Raw genomic sequence first — 22,204 nt, 5'->3', positions numbered from 1 at the left:
CCACCCTAAACATTAATTCTCTTGGAAGCTGAATCAAGTAGAACAATAAATATTGCAGTTAAGCCCATGGGTGTTGCCAACTCAATTATTGTTCTCGATTTAACAAATGGGCCTATGGCATCTGAACTTTGCTTAGAACACAAGATATAGACCTTTGGGCCCATTAATCGTCGACCTTTGGGCCCAATCGTCATTTAACAATTTAGGTGGAAACAGAAATGAATGAGAGTCAAATTTGACCTAACATCAAATAATGGTGGCAATGAGTTATCATTATCAAGAGGATTGGGTATGGACTCTAATATAATACCTAATGAATCTGTATTCAAATTTGAATCCAATTTAAATAACACTGTAGATAGGACTAAAAGAAAAGCAATGGCTAGTTCATTTATTTTTGTTCAGTTGAAATTAGGTTTAAGTCCACCTCCCAAACTAAATTTTGTTTTGTTTTATAATGGATAGGAATTATTGGCCTAACCCTCTACTCCCCAAGTGGGGTTTTTTTTATATTATTCACACTCTAGCAAGCAAGCTATCTTGACTTCACTGTTGCATTCTCTATTATAACAAACTGGGCTTTCTAATTATGAAATAAAATTAATAATTTGTGCACTTAAATATCAAGTATACTACTATACCAATTTTTTTTCCCTTTAATTTAGAGGCTAACTACCGACAATTATAATCATTAATAGTGAAAAAAATAAAACCAAGTAACATAAAATAATTGCTAAAATATCTTAAGAGCTTGATCACTTAACAAGAATTGAATTATTAAGGCAAGGAAGAAAGTGGTCCAATTTAGTTAAGTTGCATCTAAGAAATGAAGCCACATGGTTGAGGTGGAAGGAATTTTGATCATCACCATCCATGGAGCTTGATTGGTAACAACCTCACATGATTGTGACCTCACTCCAATCATACAAAAATCCCCTCCATATGCCTTATTCTTTGCTACATTTGAAAAACCCTTTCTTGAGTTGGAATTGAAACTAATCTAAACTCTAATCCTAAACAGAAAACCTAATCTTCCCCCAAAAATCAACACATGTTACAGCTTAAATTTGAGTCTTGTCAGCAAGGTGTTTTTTTCCTAGTTAGAAGCCATTAGGGGGTGTGTTGAATATTAGGATAATGTCATGTCACCATATAAATCCATGTTATCTCAAAAACTCAACCCCACCCTCATCACATGATAACTTTCAATCACATAGCTATTTTTGTGTTGAGCTCTTGTAATAATGCTGAGCATGCTCAATCCTAACTAGTAAGTTTCTTTCATCCTCTACATTGATCCATCAGTGATGCTGATCCCCATCAATGGCTCCATCATCATCACATGGAGAACTCCATCTGCAAACATCACATGCCAACCTTGGAAAGCAACCTTCTTTTTCCAACCCCATCATGAGAACAACACATTCTCTTTACTTCAAACCAAAAGCTAAAATATAATGAAAAGAAGAAAGAAGAACAAATATATTAATTGCTTTACAAGTAAAAGAATGTTGACTAATTAGTGTTAATTGCGATAACCCTTGAACAATATCTGCATTATTTTCCAACCAAGAAATGACAATAGACACACACACGCACACACACCCATATATATATATATATATATATATATATAGAGAGAGAGAGTCTATAAAGTTGAAGCACATGCGCTACCTAAATTTAGCTGCAATTGCATGCAAATTTGGAAGGAGAGCAATGCGGCACACCATCAACAGCTTTGATTTTGAAATCTATCTCCAATCACATGTCCTTCTACCACAAGATGTAAATTAAAGAACACGTTTTGAATGAGAAATATAAGCTGGAAAACACGACTCCCCCCGTCCATTTCACTCCAAACATAGAGTTGCAGGAAGAGTACTTGACATCTGTATGTTGTATCCAATCCTCCTTTTGTTACAAGTGATTGAGTTCTGCACTGTCACAAATGTTCAACAGTTACATGCCTTTCACTTCATAAGAATAAATAGGAAAGGTGATATGTGCCATAATTGAAGTTGTTCACCATTCAACATGAGGTTGAGCTCGACTCAGTTAGATATAAACATTAAACAAAAAGAAGATGCTTTAACGAAGTTTTGTTTCTGTAACTTTCTTAGAGTATTTGGTTAGAGCCTAACAGGCAATTCTGCACCAGATTTCTGCTTAGACATTTCCCAGCCATTTCCACTATGTGCACCCCGCAAAGAAGCACCACCAATTAGGATAAGCAAATTCTCAAAACAAGGAATAAACAATGGTCAATTCTTGATCTTTTCTAGTTTTGACTCCATGGATCTGCCCCCAATGCTGGGAAAAATTCTCCTGTTACTCGGTTGACATTTCATGAAGAAATGAGACCAAATAATGTGGGAAATCTAGCTCCAGTAGATTCTCTCCACTAAACAATCCTTCTGTACTCGAACTGATAGCCATATAATAGTCAGAATTTAGAACTAATCACACTATTCTTGACTGTCCATAATAGAGACATAAGTGCTACATATCTTGTCAGCAATTTGAAATCCCACGACCCTACAAAAAGAGTATCATTGCACTATGATCCACAAGGTGTCTTTATGGTGTTTAGTTCTTTTCTAAGTTGTTACTTTTCTCTTCTTCAATCTCAAACCCAAACGACAATTCAGTAGGCTTTCCATCTTTGCTTGTCAACAAAAGACACTAATTAGCAAAGTGCCTGTGGGGCAAAGGAAGAAAGGCATTTGATCTAGTGTCAACTTTGTGCAAGTTGTGGCTTAGTCGCTTAAGCTTTCAGAAACACGATAAGATCCTCAACATGGTGGTGGTTAGTGCATAATATCAATTTTCATCAGAACTTAAGTCATTTAAAGCACGATACATCAAGAAAATGTTTAGTGTATTTGTCTAAGTTTAGGGTGGGAACATAGGGGCAGAACATTAAAGTAGAAGAGAAGAAAATCCAATTAAATAACTCAAAGGTTAGTGTAAACTACTTTCAAGCTTCTCAATCAGTGGATGTGAAAAATTATACCACTATAGTGGAGGATAATAATCCTGTCGGTTCTCTTAGCACACTGCCTGAGACTTCGCGACCAAAATACAGCATATCAGTAATAGCAATAGATGTGACCCTTTACGGATAGTACTCTTTTCTCTTACGACGGTACCACTTTTGGGGTTCAATTGGAATTTGAGTGGGAAGGTGTAATATCCCATCTTTGGATGGGAAGAAGAAAAATTATGCTTGAAATGCAATTCGTCTAAAAGATCATGAGAAAGTGGGGACAATAATTATACATATGGCCTGATTTGTCGCTCATTTGGTGTAACAAATATGCACATGCACATGGTTCCATATGAGCAACACAAGATTATATCCGTTGCAAGTGCTCGGGCTTCTAACCAACTAATGACTCACAAATACATGCAAATGGCGACCAAAGTAAACATGCAGACAATTCTTTGTAATTCTGGCTACATTGTTATTTTCCTTTAAAAAAATATAAACAGTCAAAATGCATGAAGTGTGAAACATGTGTGATAAATATGCATATTAAGCCTTTCATAAAAATGCATGGATGCGAATACATGATTTTCTGCAAGTTTATTGTGTGATGCCTATGACATGCATCTCTTGATAGAGACAATAGATATGATGACAACTTGCAAACATAACTCCAAAAATAACTAACACTAGGGTAGCATGACTACACCCTTTACTGCAGAAGATTGGAAATTGATGACGCAAAGGTGGGTTGGGGGGGTGGGTGAGAGAGAGAGTGTGCTTTCTTAAGTTGAACCTAACTTGCAAAAAGAAGAAAGAAACAGTGTTTACAGAAAGAAAGCTTCTTTTAGAAACTTTTTCTGGACAAGGTATGTGCTACAATTGACTAGAAGGAAGTTTTTCCCAGGATCTTGGATACATACTTTCACGTAGGCACAGGATGGAAGGTTTCTGCTTAGCTGAAAACACTAGCTAGAATTGACATAGACCCGAATCAATCGCTTCCACTACTATAAATAGATTCTTCCCATCATTAACTTGACAAAGCATGGATTTATATACAGCATCAGATATGAGTTTATCAAGGTTCTTCACAACATCAAGAAATCTTGAGATATCTAAGTGATAAAGTAGTTTGATAATTTCAAGTTAATGCATAAATTGGGAAACTAAAGATAATCACAAGCATTTGATGCAACCAATTAAGAACCCAATTTTCTTAAAAATTTGAAGGAAAGTAGTGAAAAATGGCATTGATTTGATTTGAGTGGGTTACTTGAATAATCCGATCGTATGGGGACCTAATCTTGCAAAAATATCAGTTAGGCTAGCAGAAATCAGTGATATTGGAGAAAATGAGAACTACAAATAGATAAAACCTCCACATGTGGAGTTAAATCATAGATCTAGGCAATATTACTTTCTGAAGATTCTCTAAGTGGAGGAAGTAGATATGTTCTCATATATTTGGCAAAATGACAAACCAAACCTTGAGCAATCTTTAATCGTAAGAGGTTAGAGCAAAAACCAATCTAGGTTCTTGTCTTACAATTAGCATAATTATTTAATCAGAAGAAAAGGGACAAAGAAATTTGAAAACCAACCACTTCCAGCCCCTATAAAGTCTCCATCCACTCTCCTTCAGTGCATGGAGTGAGCATGCATGTTGAAGCGCATAGAAGAGTGTGTCAGCTATAAGATGCTCTAACACTCAACCAAACAAGAGAGAAGAAAAACAGAAATAAACAAGAAGGAAACTATGGCGGCCGTGAGTACCAAAAAGAACCTGACAATTGTAGAGGTAAGTATAACAAAATCTTTAAAACTCACAGCATAATGCTATAGAATAGTGATTTTTAACTTTTTAACTCTGACAATTCTTTAATTGTTAGGTGATGGAGGAACTCAAGAATATAGTAGATATTGGTTTTCCTATATTGATTATGGGCATATTCAGTTACCTGAAAAACATGATTTCAGTAGCATGCATAGGAAGGCTGGGGAGCTTGGAGCTAGCAGGAGGTGCATTAGCCATTGGTTTCACCAACATTACAGGTTATTCCGTGCTTTTCGGCCTCGCCATGGGAATGGAACCACTCTGTAGTCAAGCTTTTGGATCCAAAAACTTTACCATGGTGTCTCTCACTCTACAGAGAACAATCATTTTGTTGCTTTTAGCATCTATACCCATTGGGATGCTTTGGATTTATCTTGAACCTCTCTTGTTATGGCTACACCAAGAACCCCAAGTAGTTCGTATTGCAAGCCTTTACTGCCGATTTGCAGTCCCTGATCTTATTGCCAACAGCTTACTTCATCCTCTACGTATCTACATACGCAGCAAAGGGACAACATGGCCACTACTCTGGTGCACTCTGCTGGCAATACTTCTACATTATCCCATCACCGTCTTCTTTACTTTCCATCAGCATCTTGGGATCCAGGGAATTGCTATTTCCACATTTATTGCCAACCTCAACATCTTGCTCTTTCTTTTAGGCTATATAAACTATGCTCACGATGAGAAGACATCTTTATCCAAATCCTTAGTACCACCCTCAAATAAGCTTGGTTCGACAACCGCACTTTGGGAGGAATGGGGAATGCTACTTCGACTAGCAATCCCTAGTTGCCTTGGTGTTTGCTTAGAATGGTGGTGGTATGAACTCATGACACTTCTAGCTGGTTACCTCTACAAACCCCATGTTGCACTTGCAACATCAGCTATAGTAATACAAACCACATCTCTTATGTACACACTGCCTTCAGCACTTAGTGCATCTATTTCAACCAGAGTGGGCAATGAACTTGGAGCAGGCAGGCCACAAAAGGCACGCCTGGCAACTGCAGTAGCCATAGCACTGGCCTTCTCCACATCAATCTTTGGCTTTCTGTTGACGACCTTAGGAAGAGGAGCATGGGGTAGGGTCTTCACCAACGATAATGAAGTTCTTGAGTTGACAATGGCTGTGTTACCCATTATTGGACTTTGTGAGCTTGCCAATTGTCCACAAACCACGTGTTGCGGGGTGCTCCGAGGAAGCGCTCGGCCTAGCATTGGCGCAGGAATAAACTTTTGCTCATTTTACATGATGGGAACACCTGTGGCGGTAGCTTTGGCCTTTTACTGGGAACTGGGCTTCGTGGGCCTTTGTTACGGGCTTTTAGCAGCTCAGGTAGCATGCGTATTATCTATTTTAAAAGTTATCCATAAAACAGATTGGGAGAATGAATCATTACAAGCAAAAGACTTGATTGGTATAAGCAATGAATATGTACATGCAGATTTATTAGTGAAATGTGAGGAAGGAGTGACTATATATTAAAATTGGAGTAATGGAGAGCACAAGTTGCAGCTAGATAGGAATAGATTATTTGTAATTCTCTCTTCAATCTTAAAATTACAATGACCAAGAGATCTATTGCAGAACTCAGGGAGTAAAAAGTGAAGATACTCTTTGTATATAAAAGTGTACTAGTTTGGAACAATATAAATTGTCCTTTTCATTGACTGAAGAGCAAATAATATTACAGATGATAACTCTTCTGACTATACACATCACGAGTACCATAGTTTTCCATTTCTCTCTGTCAGGTATTATATGCATCAATAATCATATGATTGCTTGTCAGAAAAAGCTCCTCCAGATGTCATATAATATCTAGAGTTCACAAAACCAAAAAGGAAAAATGAACATGACAAAATATACCATTTTACCTTGCATTGCAAAGAGTGAACAACAGGCCCTCAGATCTTCCTGCCCTAAGATTACTAACCAAAGTATTTCTACCTTCCACTGGGAGATAATGAACAAATCCGTCCATGGAAGTATACTAACCTAGGCCAAACTGGCTAACATATTAAATATCCAAAGATCAATCACCACTTCAACACCTCAAGTTTTAAGACTTTTCTGAAATTTTTAATGCCCTTGTTTATTCATAATGTAAGAGAACCAACAATGTAACCTCTCTATAAGGGTGTCCACAATATCCATCTCACTGTTCTCCATCAGAGTATCTTCAGTAATTATATTCAGATGTCCATAGAAGAGCACAAGGAGAGAAGTGTTTTACTCAGGCAATTTACTATTTTAAATTTGAACGGATAGATAGATGTCCTAACTTTCAACTGTAAAATCAGTGGCTGCAGGATCTTATGACAACCGTAAATTATTATAGATCCAGCACGTCATGAATCAATGGATCTCATTAAGACCTGAATTATTCTAGAAATATAGACATCCATCTTGAAATGCCAAGAGTCAAATTAAATTCATTATGCAAGACATACGATTCCTGTTTAATCATCTCAACCAAAAAAGAGAGTACCGTGCTCCTAATTCCGCAAAATTATGGTCCCTCGTTCAAACTACAGCATATTATCCCAATTTTCCCATGCCTTGGTCCGACCAAACCGTAGCTCAGCCACAACTAGAATCACCTCTCTCATCAAACCACCCCCACGAAATTATATAACAAAGATGGTCACCTTCATGATTATGATTGTTAAAATCAAGAATAATTTCAATAAAATAGTACATTCATTTCCATCAAGTGTATAACAACTCCCCTATACTAATCTTCCTCCAATTAACCCCCCTTCAATCTACATTTAAAAAGAAAACGCATCAGCTAAACACTCTTCTTGCAGCTTCACTACTAATACCATCTGCACCCAAGCGTATAAAGCTAAAGCTCCCTTCAAATTCTCATTAACAATACTTCACTTAGTTAAACCAAAAAAATGCAATAGAATTATGGAAAATAAAAAAAGAAAAACAATAACAACGAAAGCAACTGTGAGTGAGACCCCACTCCATCCTCAAGAAGACCGCAACTATAATTTCATTCGACACCCAAATTATCCAGAAACAACAGCGGAAAAGGAAACAGAATTGTTTAATACGATGAGTACATTTTTCTTTTGGGCAAAATAATTAGATAAAACACTACCTCTTTTACAAGAAAATCACCAGAGTTGATCGCATTGTGCAAAATTCAAGAGACTGCAAGCTTTTCGCCAGCAATAAGAAAATAATGCAATTGTCTCTCGGTAGACAATTTTTGGGCTGAATTTCCAAAGTTTTTTGCTCTTTTGGACTGAAAAATCAAACTTGATATAGGGCTCAAACGTGGTCTTATAATAGCCCAGTTTTTCCAATTTGAGGCCCACATACAAATCCAAATCCACCATGTTGTTAAGATCTATATATTCTCATGCTGTTTTCTGAGTCTTTTATCAAACAAAACCCAACTGTTGATCTCGAAATTTTCTCAAATAAATTAGTTGATGATAATCAATTCCATGATATATGATAATTTTTAATTTTTTGAGTCATAATATTTTGCATACTCAAAATTTGGGACGTGTTAGTAGATTAAAACAAAAACCCACCTATTAATTATATAAATTAGTATATTATCATGTGATTGATGTAAAGTATAATTAATATCAAAACAAAGTAAACTCAAACATTTACCAATAATTTCATTTTGTATCTTTCTCCCAAAACGGATATACTTTGCAATGCTTGCAACCAACCAAACACGCCCTAACCTGTCATGTCAAGCTTGGAGAAGGCCAGTGTACTACGGGGTCCCTGTCTGTCACCGTAAACGTGGCCCAACAACTCACATCAGTCCAAAATATGATGAAACTACCCGTCAATTTAGCTTTCACGTTGGGTCATAAAGTGGGGCCCAGTATACGAATTTAATAGAAAAAAGCCCAAATACACCTACCTTTTAAGTTTGAATGAATTTGGGCCGACATTTGGGCCCATCTTATTCCACATCCAAATCTCACCTGAAATTTGCCAATTAGCCCCTCATTTTTTTGTTCTCTTCAAATTGTTGGCTTCTAACTTTTCGTTTTTGTAAATTTAGCCACCAAAATATTGGAATTAATTGAAAATCCACCTCTCTGTACAAAGGTTACCATACTATTTCTCTTTGTTGTTATCTCATCAAAGTAGCACTTTTGGTGTAGAAGTCATCTGCAAAATGCACTTCTCTAATAAGATAAATTTACAACAAGCTCCCTCAAAAATGAGTAATTAAAAATACCCGAAAGTCTATTTTTAGAAATCTTTTAACATTAATCAAAATACGTTCTATTTTTTAAAAAATTACTATATTTTTTATTTTTTTTGAAAATGAACTTCTAGAGATGTAACTTGTTTTGAAATTTTCATTCAATATTAACCACCAATATCGAACAATGAATTTTCATATTTTAAAAATTCATGTACAGTGCGCTGTAAATAAAATATTTTTTATATCCGGAGTAGAATATTCATAATAAATCAACAGCCTTATCAAAATATAATATCAAAAGGTTAAATGAATGGTGATGAGTAACTTTGAATTATTGTGATTGTTCATTTGTTTTCATGAAAGGAATGAGATGGGTAGGGGAGGGAGTAGGGAATATAGGCACCAAAATCATGAATATTATGAATCAATCACATACGCTAAGTGGAAAAAGGGATTTGATTATAAAAGAAAAGATAGAGAAGGTATCCCACAACCCCCAAAAAACCACATTACAATGTCACCCACTTTAAAAACAAGATAGGAAAAAGTTGAGTTTCTTCAGTTCAATTCATGTAAAATTGTGTTCCCAAACAACAATTTCATATTGGGTGCCAAATATTCTTCCAAATCATTTTATTTCCTCAACAATTGGAAAAAAAAAATATATGCCAATTTACCCGTTAATTCTATTAAACTTTTTTTTTTATAGATCACACATAATAATTCATGCAAGATCAAACAATTTATTACCAATTTCAAATTATAAGTGCGCAAAAAATCGTTCAATCTTGTTTTTATGTAAGAACTTTTGGTCCTGTAACTTTAGGTTATTAGTATTTTTGGTCTTGTAACTTACTCCGTGTACATATTTAGTCCTTCTTTTATGAATTTAGTCTTAAACATCTCACATTTTTGTTTTTCTATGGACATATAAGTTTATTACATATAGTTATAAGTGTAAGTAATTTTTACTTACATAAAGTTTGAGAATGGATCTAATTTTTTTTTTCTTCTTCTTTTTTTATCCTGATAATTTTTTTTATGAGTGTCCTGAAATTTACTGAACTTAAATTAATTCCCGCTCGTAGTTAGTGGTTGTCACTGGCTCGAGAAAATTTTGCACATTAAGATATTCGAACATGAGATTTCGTGTTGGGTAGATCGATTATATACGTGTGAATGGGAGAGACACTAATATTTCAAACTTACTCTTAGTAATTAATGTAAATATGACGTATACACAGTAATTAAAAGCATAAATACAATGATACTTATCATATTTCATTGTCATCGATTTATCATTGTATATGTGTCGTTAATAGTTCAAAGTAGCAAATTTCATAAACAATTATTTTGTCACTAATTATCAGTCGTGATAAATATTTACATTGTATTAATTATTTTTAAATAAACAAAAATATTATTGGGTCAAATGAAAAATAATTATGTCACTTAATATATATAAATAATGATAATATATTGATATAATATTATAATCACCTCATGACTTTTTTGTCGTTAATATAATGTTTTATTGTAGTGTACAGACTGAGTAATCAATAATTCTTAAAGAGAAATGGGCAAAATGAATATATAATCTCAATTTTTGTAATTTTATTTTCAGAAACAAATAAAACTAAAACATATATAATGAGTTGTCTTTTTGGTACACTATTTGGGACCAAGAAACGGAAAAGTGATATAAAGGGGAAGGGATGGTGACCTTTCCCCACCTTGTAGTATTTTGATTGGGGATTTTATACTTTATTAAGAAATTAACAATTAAGGATGTATTATATGTTTAATCTTTATTAAAAAAATTATATTATAGAATTACCCATGATTCTTTTACTATATATTTTATTTGTTACGTCTTTAGTAAAATAATAATTTTATCCTCTAACATATGATTAATTGTTTTATCGTTCTGATAATTAGTCTGATGAATCCAAATATGCAATATTTTGTATATATAGAAAAAGTTGGGTAGGTATTTAAATAATATGTAGAGATGAAAAAGAAAGAAGCCCTAATCTTCATGTGTCTTTATCTAATTTGGATGTATCTAATTATATAGTTGATGAACTTAAGTGGCTAAATGTACCATGTTGATGTTACTCTTTCATATATAGACACAAAATTATGGATATATTGACTTTTAGCTTTAAGGGCATGTTTTATTAGTGGGGCTAAGTTTTGTGTTATGTTGTTGTCCTCCATTTCAACTTTACAATAATTTTGTTCATACTTGAGATTTTAATCCATTTGTGTATGGAATTGTTTTAATCTTGTCTTAATTTCACCATATATAGTTTTGGCTTTTTTGAACCTCAAAAGATGAGATCATCAAATTTCTTAAATAATTTTTAGTTATAATTGTTACATGCTTAAATCAATTCCAATTTAAGTGATTATTTAAGTTTTATGATGATAGATTAGGTGTACGAAAGACATAATTCAAATTAACAGTTTTATCTTTAATCAACAATTATTATTCCAATTATCCGTTGGAATCCGACTTGATTCGACTTTTGAATCTGCATAAAAAATAAATATTTTTTTAGCCTATTTGGGTTTTGTAATACGTCCAATTATAATGATATCTTTTGTAGTTTTGTATAAGGGTATTTCATTTTTACCCCATAAATGCTAAAATTGGTGAATTATTATGCATATATAGTTATTTGAACTTTTTTTATCTACTTTAGAAGAGAGGCAACAAGGGTATATATATACTATATTATCTTGTTACATTATTGCATGCAAAACTTACCTTGTTAGGTAAAGAAAACTCTGCCCACTTCAAATTAACATTATCTTATATCTTACAAATGCAATATAGTTTAATTTACCCCCCATTTAATTATCTCTTCATATATATTAAGATTGAGTGCTTTGGACGTAATGTCTTTTATTGGATGTCCGGTAATTTTTATATTTTATTGAAAAAAGAAAAAAAATATATCACGAAGATCGACATGTATCTCTTATTTTGCACGTAATTTCATGTAGTACGTGTTAATGTAATGTACAAAAAATTGTATACTGTTAGATGTTAAGGTTGAGAGTTGTCACATTCAGTATGGGTTCAGATTTTTGTCAATGCATTCGATGGTATTAAATGTAAATTTTAATTTGTATGTGGTTAAATTTTATTTTTTTATGATAGTAAGTCAATTACATATATATATATATGAATTCTATGTGTATATGTATTTTAATATTATTGAGACATCTCAATAAATTAGTAAAAGCATACATGCAACTGCAAAAATATGCACCTAAAATAAAATTAGTTGAAATTCACAAATCAAACACACAAATTTAAATAATAATGGTAATATATCAAATTGTATTTAAAAGAAGAAAAAAAACAAAAAGAAGGATGGTACATCAATTGTATCAATTCCCATTAATGTGTATTTAATTGCGTTGACTATGTATAAATTATGTACGAAATGCTGCTGACAAAGGAGACCATTAATTCCCTGCATCCGTATTAGATTTAATTAATTAAAGACTACATTGCTATAAATAATTAATCATTTTTTTTCTTTCAATGAAATAGTAAATAATTTAATTAATTGTTGAAAAAAATAATTAAATGCCCCATGAATATTATTATGCATATATTGTCAAAATTTATCAACTAATTAACATGATAAATTAGTCAAAAAATTAAAATTAGTGTATCCTATCTTTTTAAAAAGATCTATATGGATTATATAATAAATATAATTTAGGTGTATTAATTGATTATATGAATTTAGTATGCAAGTAAATATGGATTAGTGATTGATTGTGAATTAATTAAAAGGGAGAAAAGCTGAAAAGAAAAAAGAAAGAAATCATAGGATTGAAATGATCAGGTACATGTTCCCCCATTACTCCCAAAAATCTCATGATGCAAAGGACAGATAGAGTAATCAAATCCGCATGTCCCACTCCAACCATCCAAATTTAACCACTGTAAATCAGCACCGTCAAAACTCAAATCCCCCACACCCCCGGGGTTAAAAATAGGTAAAATCTTTCAATTCAGAAAAAGTGCAGTAAAGTGCCATAAAGGGAAGTAAAAACTTCCATCAGAACAAAACGACAAATCCCAATTTCTTTTATTTTTTATTTTTTATTTTTTATTTCTATTTAAAAAAAAAAGAAAAAAGAAAAAAGAGAATGGGAAATGTGATAGCTATATCAAGGGGGGTACGTGGCAGTTAACAAGCACTACATGTTACTGCTCTTCCTCTGCTAAATGCTCTCTCTCTCTTTCTCTTTCTATTTATTTTTGCCATCTTTTCATCAACCAAAACCTCCCTTCCACCACTACCAGGTCCACCACCCTCCTCCTCCGTCGCCGCACCACCACCACTAGAACGGAACATGAGATGGTGGGACTTAGTGTAATACTGGAAAACTACAAGGATCTGAGTGAAAAGAGAAGCCCTAGCCCTCGGCCTCAAGTTATTAGCAAAGGGAGTATGATAAAACCACCGTCCAACCCTTGCTCCCCCACCACGCCGTCGTCTCCCAGCGGTTTCTCAAGGCGGAGGACGACGTCTCCCTCTTTTCCGGCGGGGGGGTTTCTTGAAATTTGTTTCCTCTGCAAGCAGAAACTCTTGCCTGGAAAAGACATATACATGTACAAGTAAGTTTTCGTGTGTACGTGTACGTATTTACTTTCGTAGGGTTTGGTTAATTTGGGGGAGAAAAGAAAAAGAAAAAGAAATAACGAACACACTGCCGTGGGGTGTGTGTGTGTGTGTGTGTGTGATGCAGAGGGGACAAGGCATTTTGTAGTGTGGAGTGCAGGTGCAGGCAGATTTTCATGGACGAAGAAGAGTCGAGTACCACTGCAAAGAGTGGTTGTACTAGAGAGTACAACTGTTCACTGGTTTCAACAACAATTACTTCCTCTTCTTCACCATCGTCATCATCATCTTCTTCTCGTAATAGTGGCAAAGGGCCAAGAAATCGAGCGTGCTGATGAGATTGAGGTTCCCACATTCCGGTTTCCATTTCTGCCGTTACTACATTTTGTTATTGGCCTTGATGCCCTCCTCTTTTTCTTTCCATGCTTCCTAGACCCAATCCCATCATCGATCGGTTTCGGTTTTTTGTTGCTGCTGGTGCTGCTGGAGAAAATGGGTAGTCTACTAATATTATTATTATTTTTTTCTTTTTCCAGTTGAAGGGTGTTTCTGGTATTTTGCATCCATCAATATATATATATTTCCAAGAACTATTGAATTTTGAGGGATGTTATGAAGAAAAGATATGGAATCTTTATGTAAGGGGATTTAAAGGATAATTGATTGATTTTTTCAATATTTTTTGAACAAAATCTTGGAAACCAAAGAATTTTATTATATGGGGTTTATCGGAATATATATTAATTCAGTAAATTCTAAATCGATCGATTGAATGAAAACTAATTACATGATCGTGTTGAGTTATTATTCAAAGAAAGTGTCTAATGATATGATTAAATAAGAATTTTTTCATGTTATTACATGCAACGAAGAAACACATACGTAAGTATGTGTGTGTGTGTGTGTGTGTGTGCAGACACACATTTGTTGTTCCCATCATACGAATTTGTTTGTTTGTTTTCCTATTCTACAGAGGTGGTCTTCATTGATTCATTTGATCATGCATGTCTCGGGTTTGATCCTATTTGAAACTCTCGGATCTTGATTCTTAGAGGCTGGATCTCACTTCCATTCCATGGATCTGGTTTACGAATCCAAGTTCCACCTTTTTAACCAGAAATTTATGTGAGGCTTGGTATAATGGAGCGGGTGGACTGCGTTTAATTGTAGGAAAATGTCAAATAACCCCTCGTAAATTGTTTGTGGATGTTATTGGATATCTGCTCCATTTGGGCCCTAAAGTTGGAGGTATTCTGGATCCCGTTTATTTGGATATGACCCGACCCATCTAATCCAACACTTTTATTAGGAATTTAAGGAGTTTTAGATATATAGTATAATGGGTGCTACAAAGTTTGATTCCATTATTCGACTTCACTAATGCAAAACATAGTTTAGTCATTTACCAGTCACCAACACATGGAAGTGTTTATGCTTTATAAGAATGTGGAGTAAAATTAACTTTGTTTTTAGTGATGTGGCAAATCATTACCTTATTGTGTGAAATATTTTCAGTTTTTACGATTTTATTTTGAAAACACGTTTTGCTATTAAGAGAAGGTGAAGGTTTATTACTTACCTCACTTGACTTGAATGTAAGAGTTAAGCAAATTTAATAATGGGTTGAGGTTCAGCATTTCCAAGAAGTAGAGTAGGAGAAAGGACGGGTCATATGACCCGAGCTGCCCTGCCATGCCCCTACTACTATTTTTCACTCATCCCTATCCCCCAATACTTACCGCTGTAACAACTCTATTTACAACCCAATTGCTTCACTACCTAATTTTATGTAGATACACTCTCCGAAATTAAAAAAAAAAAAAAAAAAATAGACAAGGAAAACAACAACAAAAAGAAGCCAGTAAGCATAATGGGGGATAGGATAGGAATAACACATGTTTTTCCATAATGAATTCATAGCTCCTATTAAACAGAGAGCCAGACGTACCTTTGATCTCATCAAACACCCTATCATTATATATGCAGCATCATTAGTGTGATAACACCTTGATCTTAATCACTAGAGCATAATGTGAGAAATCTCACGGGCCAAGGATTTACAACTTCAAAAGAATGCGACAGTGGACACAAGGCAGGCCAGAGGAGCAAATAATAGAATGAATACAAGTCTTTTGCGTCGAAAGAGCAGTACGATTCTCAGAGTGTGTGTAAAAATGGAGAGAGGGCGAGTGGTGTTGGGGGGTGGAGTCGTACTTTCTTGGATCGATGTGCGTGTTGGGGGGGTTCTAAATGTATGACAGCTTCACCAATCTTCTCTTGGAAAGGGACATTTTGGCCTATGTTTCGCCTCTCCCTTTGGCCATAAACCCCCCACATGTTTCTTTTGTTTTACTCCCCACCCCCACGCTCCCCAAGAATTGTCATCAACTATACAGCTTGGTATTCTACCCCAGCTTTGGTCATGGGGTGGGCAGTTCTTGGATACGTATAAACATTATTAGATCATACATGCTGATATCACATCATTATACACCAACCTACAATTCATTCATTCCTTCACACATTCCATGTAGGTAGATAACCACCCACATACGTATGTATGTATTCTTGGTCACACTCCTATAACCCAGCTAAGTAGAAGTATTTTACAAGTAAAGGTTTGGGACTCAGAGTTTATTGTGTGAAGGATAGACACATAGCGAGAGTAATGAATCTCAAGTTTTGTGATCAGCTAGGAATAAACATGTTTCATTCATCACTTTCAGAAGGAAGACCACACAAAACAAACAGGAGATGCAGAGTATCTCGTCATCTGTGTGCTGTGAATTTGGTTTACGAACAGGGACAAGTGGTACGACCTGTGCCACAGGACAGACTAATCATAATTTGAGATTTATTAATGCACGTTTAGAGAACCAAACATATTCAGTTTCAAGCGGGATACGAATACGATGGTATATTGTTTTTTAACTCCTCTTCATGATCAACAAGCAAACAACACACATCCAGAAAATTGGTGGTAATAACCTGTTAATGTGTACACAAGAAGTTAACCCAGATATACAAGTACAAGAGTCTCCCACAGATAAAGATTTTTAAAATAATACATACAACATGCAAAGTGAGGTGACGGCTATATCATCTTATCTTTTTCGTCATTCATCGTTGTCTGTCTCCATCCATGTCATTGCCACAGCTCAGCCAGATTTGAACAGGAGTACGGCTTTGGAATCCAAATAGAAGTAGACAAAGTGATTTGTCTCATGAGTTACATAAGAGCCTAAGTGGAGAATTGGTGAAAGACAGATTAGAATATGTTTTCAGAGGTTAAATATCTCAGTCAAATCACTTTTTCATTTTTGGATATCTCCTCAAGCAGAAAAGGAGTTTCCTTTTCAAACAGTGCATGCAAACAAAATAATACAACAATTGTACTGAAGACACGTCTATGTAAATGATAACGCAATGCAGTAGCAATGCATCTGATGAGATATTTTCCTTGTAGAACCAACTTAGCACTATCTGCACTTTATTTAATTTCTAAAAATTGGTAAAACCAAAAAGATATCTATTTCTTAGACGCGATTGATAGTACCTTATCCTATTCTCGAATAATATGATATGTAATACCAGCTGGTTCTTTCTGATCTTACTTTCCTTCTGTTTAAATGATGTCAGAGAAAGTTAGGTCAGAGCAATCTGTGTCTATCGTCTTGTTTCTGATCCCTGATTCACTACCCGCATAAGAAATAAAGTAAGAAATATTATGATAAATAAGGAGAAAGATGTCGTGTTACTGATTATTCTCAGAAAAAACTATTGCTCCACAGGTTTGCGTCTACTCGGTCAGCCTTTTCAGCCAAAAAAGAATCAGAAACCAAGAATGTGAAAGAATGTGTTATAACTGTTGACGGTACAGTTTCTTGTGGAAGGACAACATTACAGGAACAGCCATAAGATTGCACATGGTAAATCAGGGATAATGAGCTTTATATGTTAAAACATAAGATCAAAGAAGACACAAATAAAGCTCAAATAATAAATTCCAAGGAGGCTATTCTGTAGAAGATATTGGAAGGGCCAACATAATGCAGAAAACAAAGTGAAGACTAAAACACTTGCATGATGAGCTCGGCCAGGATAGAGTGTCTCATCTGGAGTTAACACATTCCAAAATTACCAACAAATGGTAGCATACACCTTGCTACCGAGCAATACTCTTAATAAGTAGCAGTGAATTAAGCAGCACAAGTATGGCACAAGAAAAGAAGTACAGACCTAACTAGTGAGTTAAGTCAAGCTTCTGGATTTTGAGCCTCATGCTTTCTCAGGAACATAGAGCTCTAAATAAATGAAGTAGTGCAAATGTCAATTCCCACTATAGATTACATTCCTGTTGTTCTAGAGTCAATAAGAATTATATTTGGAAGTGGTTTACAATTTCTACTTCAATTATCTATGTGGGATAGTTTGTCTATATAGCCCTTTGTCACACGTCAACTTCTTAATCGGGGAAGTGGAAAATTGATGACCTGTAGTGCTAGCCTCTCAAAGAAATGGAAATTAGAAGGAAGATCTGCAGAATTCAAGATTGAGGGAGTCATCAGGAGGGTTTACGGCTCAAAAACAGAAAATTTTAGAATACAAAGACGAATAATCTTAGATAAATCTTCCGCCCATTCAGATGAAAAGCATCTTCTTTACCAATTTTCACCACCCCCTAGAAGTATCAGCATGACAAAAGTTTATCATTCATATGTCCAATAAGGAACTACATTAAGTTGTGTGATTCACATAAGGTGATACCACTATCAGGACAGGTCCAGTGCAAGTTCCCGATAGTTTCTTCATATTGTTTTACAAGGGATGAATATGCCATTAAACATACATTTTTCTCTCTGCCCTTTCTATCCATGATAGGTGGTCTCACTTTATATTTCTTATTCTGTTTGTTTTTGCCTAAGGAGTTAATTACCCTAGAGAAAGAAAATAAAACAGGACTACTTTCTAACGGATGCTGTATCATTTAGCTCTCCTTTCTTTCAATAGAATTTACAAGTAGATTTCAGCCCCATTCTTCCTTCAAAATTTTCTCACCCATTTGAATTCCACACTCCAGCATTTTCTTGGATACTTTCAAGCTCAGAGTACCTGCTGTTCCAGTTAAGATGGAGTATTTTTGCCTTGGATCTTCAACCGCAAGTGCTTTTATGTTCCCTTAATAATCAGCAGAAACTCCTATAATCTTTAGTGGTCTATCTTATGAAAGCACATATGTCTCATAGTGAACAACTTGATTTCTACTTGCTCGCTTTCACTGTCAACTGAACTTACCCATATCACTCAATTCTTCCTTAACAATATGCAAACAGAAATTAACACATAACAATAAATGCGGTTCTGTTCATGGTGAGGTCACCAAACCAGTTATGCATACTGCAACAATTAACCAAATAAAGCACTAGACAAGAAAAAATTCAGAATGAAAACAAATCTTGAAGTGCTCGCTGTGAAATAAACTGTATGTATACTCATGGATGCATGTCCTAGAGTCTTCAACTTATTACAAGAAACGATAAAACATAACGTGGACAAACCAAATTCCAAATATTTAGCAATTTTGGGCATGCTTCTTTCTTTCAACAATTTACAAAGTGGTGGGACTGGATAATCTCAATAAGTTATCTATTACCCAAGGACCTGAAACCCAAGATGATTCGACATTGCCTTATTCGCATATTGTTTATCGTGCTTTCGCAAATCATCTGCAACACGATACTCACCATAAATGCCCATCAGATGTCCGATTGTCCAAAATGCACCTAAATCATTGACACCTTATAGCAGTATCAGACATTTACTCACAACTACGATTTCTGTAAAGTAATATCGGGTATTTTTCTCCCCATTTTATTTTTCATCATTACAATATTTTTTTCTCAAAAGCATTGCATCAAGCTTGTTCCTCTGTCTAATACAAGCAGAAAGTCTTCATAGCATCCCAACGTTAGAGTACTTACTTAGCAATTATCTGTGCTGTCCAAATCAGAAGCACCTTTAACCACATGATATGCACCATAGTCAAATTTGCTAATTTACAGATCCGACTCATATACCTCAAATTCCAGTTCCGATCCCTTAGTAAACAAAAACTTGGGAACACAATAAACATAAAAACATACATCCTAACAAAAGGACTCGTAGTTTAAAATCAATTAACACCATAAATTTCCAAACAGCGCAACTAAAATTCCAATTTTTTAAATATACAAGAAGGAAGAAAGCTTCAAGTCTTATCATTTCCTTAATCCAATGATATTCTGAGGAACTTCAAACACATAAGTGTTGCTCTAATGTAGACTAGATCCATGACATAGTAATAAATGCAATCCAAACTCAAGCAATAGATCACAACAATTGGAGAGCAAATATCAGATATGATGTTTTCCAAATTATCTACTCAAATGAGACAAACAAATGTAACAGCTTTAGTAGAATACTCCATTGATAAATCAACCACTATTTCATTGCATAATAAAGCTTCAGTGATTATTTTGTGGAAATAATAACCGAAGCAGCAAAAATGAAAGGGGAAAATAAGAAGGAAAACAAGTGATAGAGTACCAAAATTCTTGCCAACAATGCAATGCCAAGTGGGGCCGTATTTCTTGTCAAACATCTTCTTTATGTGCTCCGCTACATCCTTCTCTACATTATGCATTTCAAACGCCTACAAAAATAAAAAATATTTCATTATGTAACATAAAGAATTTAAAGGAAATGGGAAACTTAAAATCCAAAAAAACAATAAAAAAGAAAACATAAAGGGTCTGATTTTCATCATTCCTTTTTTTTTTTTTTTGGGGGGGGGGGGGGGGGGGGGATTCCTTTTTTTTTTTTTTGGGGGGGGGGGGGGGGAGAGAGAGAGAGATTACAGCAACAGCAACGTCGACGGCTTCTTTCTGCATGTCCTCCTTCATGTCTGCGCTCTTTATGATAACTTTCTTGGCAGGGCTCGATCCAGAGGAAGATTTCCGATCATCGGCGGAGGAAATCAGCGGCGGCACCAGTGCTCCGCCACTGCCCCTTTTTGAGTCTTCACTCATTTTTCACTCCCTTTTTCTCAAATGAAATAAAAACTCGATCTTTCCCTCAAATGAAATCTTTGAGCCAGCAAGAGAGAGAGAGAGAGAGATGTGTGTGTGTCTGATTTGTAAAGCTGGTTTTCTTATTAGGCTGATGACTGGTGGGGTGGGGGGTCTAGACTCTAGAATTTCTGCTTTTTTACTGTGTGTGTGAGAGAGAGAGAGAGTAGGGATTTGGACTTTGCTTTTCACTTTTTTCTTTACTCAGTTTTTAGTTCTAGACATTCATATAATTATACATAGAGCACTTATAATTCAGAAAATTAAATAAGTTATTTATTAGTTAAAATTAATTGAATTTGCTCATATTAATAAAAAAATACAAAAAAATTATATTTACTTTAAATTGTTTTAAAATCAAATTACCCTTATACGTATTCACGCATTTATATATATGAAGAGAGTATATCTTCCCCGTTATAAGGGTAGTTTAATTCGAAAAAAAATATTTGACCTACAATAAGTTAGTAATAAATCAATCAACGATAAATATCAATTTTTATTTAATTTTTTTATTAATATCAGCAGATTCAGTGAATTTTGACAAATAGAGGACTTATTTGTTAGACGTAAATAAACCTCATGAGTGCTAGATATAATTTTTCAAAATACAGAAGGTCTATGTACAATTACACCAATCCTCAGGGGAGAAGAGTGTAATTATCCCTTTTTTTACGTTGGACTCTTTTGTTGACCTTTTTCTGGTAAGCGAGTCAAACATGCTCCACCCTTCTTCCCGAGCTTCGACCCTCCCTCACTCCCTGTTCCCATAAATTCTAATTCGAAGCAAGTTTAGTGACATCAAAATTAATTGTATTATAAACATAATATATTTATTATGTGATTGTTATATATATTAAAAAAATCTAATTTTATATCAAATATTATACACTAACTATGCAATTGATTTTAATCCACCTGTATATTTTATTAGTTTTTCGGTAACTGATAGAAGAAAATTACACATGAAGAGTTAAAATAGTTAAGCTGGTCATCTTGTAAGGCTAATCCAATAAAAAAAATGAGCATAATAGTAGTTGTATGTATCTGGACTGGATGAGATATTTTGTGCAAGTGCTACAAAGTATAACAAGAATGAAGTGTAACTGGAGTTCCTGGTCCAAGAATTCAGCTCATCTTCAACCACACAACACAAAGAATTTATAGGCTATTTCCTCATATATCTCTTCTCTACAGGTAATTGGTATTTTTCTGTGGTTAAATAGTCAGTTTCAGAGTTTAATTCCCCATTTGTCTGTGTACATGACAAAATCCAATGCAACTTTGGAATTTAGAGAGCCAAAGTGGCAACACTACTAGTCTCGCGATTTTACTTGAAATGCTTCTCAATCTGCGAAACCATATTCATGTCCTGAACAGGACAATGTTGAAAAGCATAGCATTGTTATTACTATGGGAAC

At 34.6% G+C, this 22,204-nt stretch overlaps 2 protein-coding genes across 4 annotated transcripts; one reads left to right on the top strand and one right to left on the bottom strand.

Annotated features, from left to right (window-relative positions):
• On the top strand, positions 1,978-6,497 carry LOC105171544 (protein DETOXIFICATION 55). Its single transcript, XM_011092695.2, has 2 exons — positions 1,978-4,787; positions 4,879-6,497. Exons 1-2 carry the CDS (start codon positions 4,746-4,748, stop codon positions 6,310-6,312), a joined length of 1,476 nt encoding a protein of 491 aa, XP_011090997.1. The 5' UTR covers positions 1,978-4,745; the 3' UTR covers positions 6,313-6,497.
• LOC105171542 (dynein light chain 2, cytoplasmic) lies at positions 16,596-20,967 on the bottom strand. Of its 3 annotated transcripts, none has more exons than XM_011092692.2 (3): positions 20,574-20,950; positions 20,263-20,368; positions 16,596-16,918 (listed from the first exon to the last, which is right to left on the bottom strand). In XM_011092692.2, the coding sequence occupies exons 1-3, from the start codon at positions 20,742-20,744 to the stop codon at positions 16,836-16,838; spliced, it is 360 nt and encodes a 119-aa protein (XP_011090994.1). In that variant the 5' UTR covers positions 20,745-20,950; the 3' UTR covers positions 16,596-16,835. The 3 variants fall into 3 exon arrangements, with proteins under 3 accessions (XP_011090994.1, XP_011090996.1, XP_020553008.1); XM_011092694.2 differs by lacking the exon at positions 16,596-16,918 and adding an exon at positions 17,774-18,214 and having other exon boundaries at positions 20,574-20,964; XM_020697349.1 differs by lacking the exon at positions 16,596-16,918 and adding an exon at positions 19,149-19,460 and having other exon boundaries at positions 20,574-20,967.

The sequence above is a fragment of the Sesamum indicum genome, linkage group LG10 (genome assembly GCF_000512975.1).
Source record: "Sesamum indicum cultivar Zhongzhi No. 13 linkage group LG10, S_indicum_v1.0, whole genome shotgun sequence".
NCBI classification, from domain to species: Eukaryota; Viridiplantae; Streptophyta; class Magnoliopsida; order Lamiales; family Pedaliaceae; genus Sesamum; species Sesamum indicum.
This window is presented reverse-complemented; position numbering and strand designations above follow the sequence as displayed.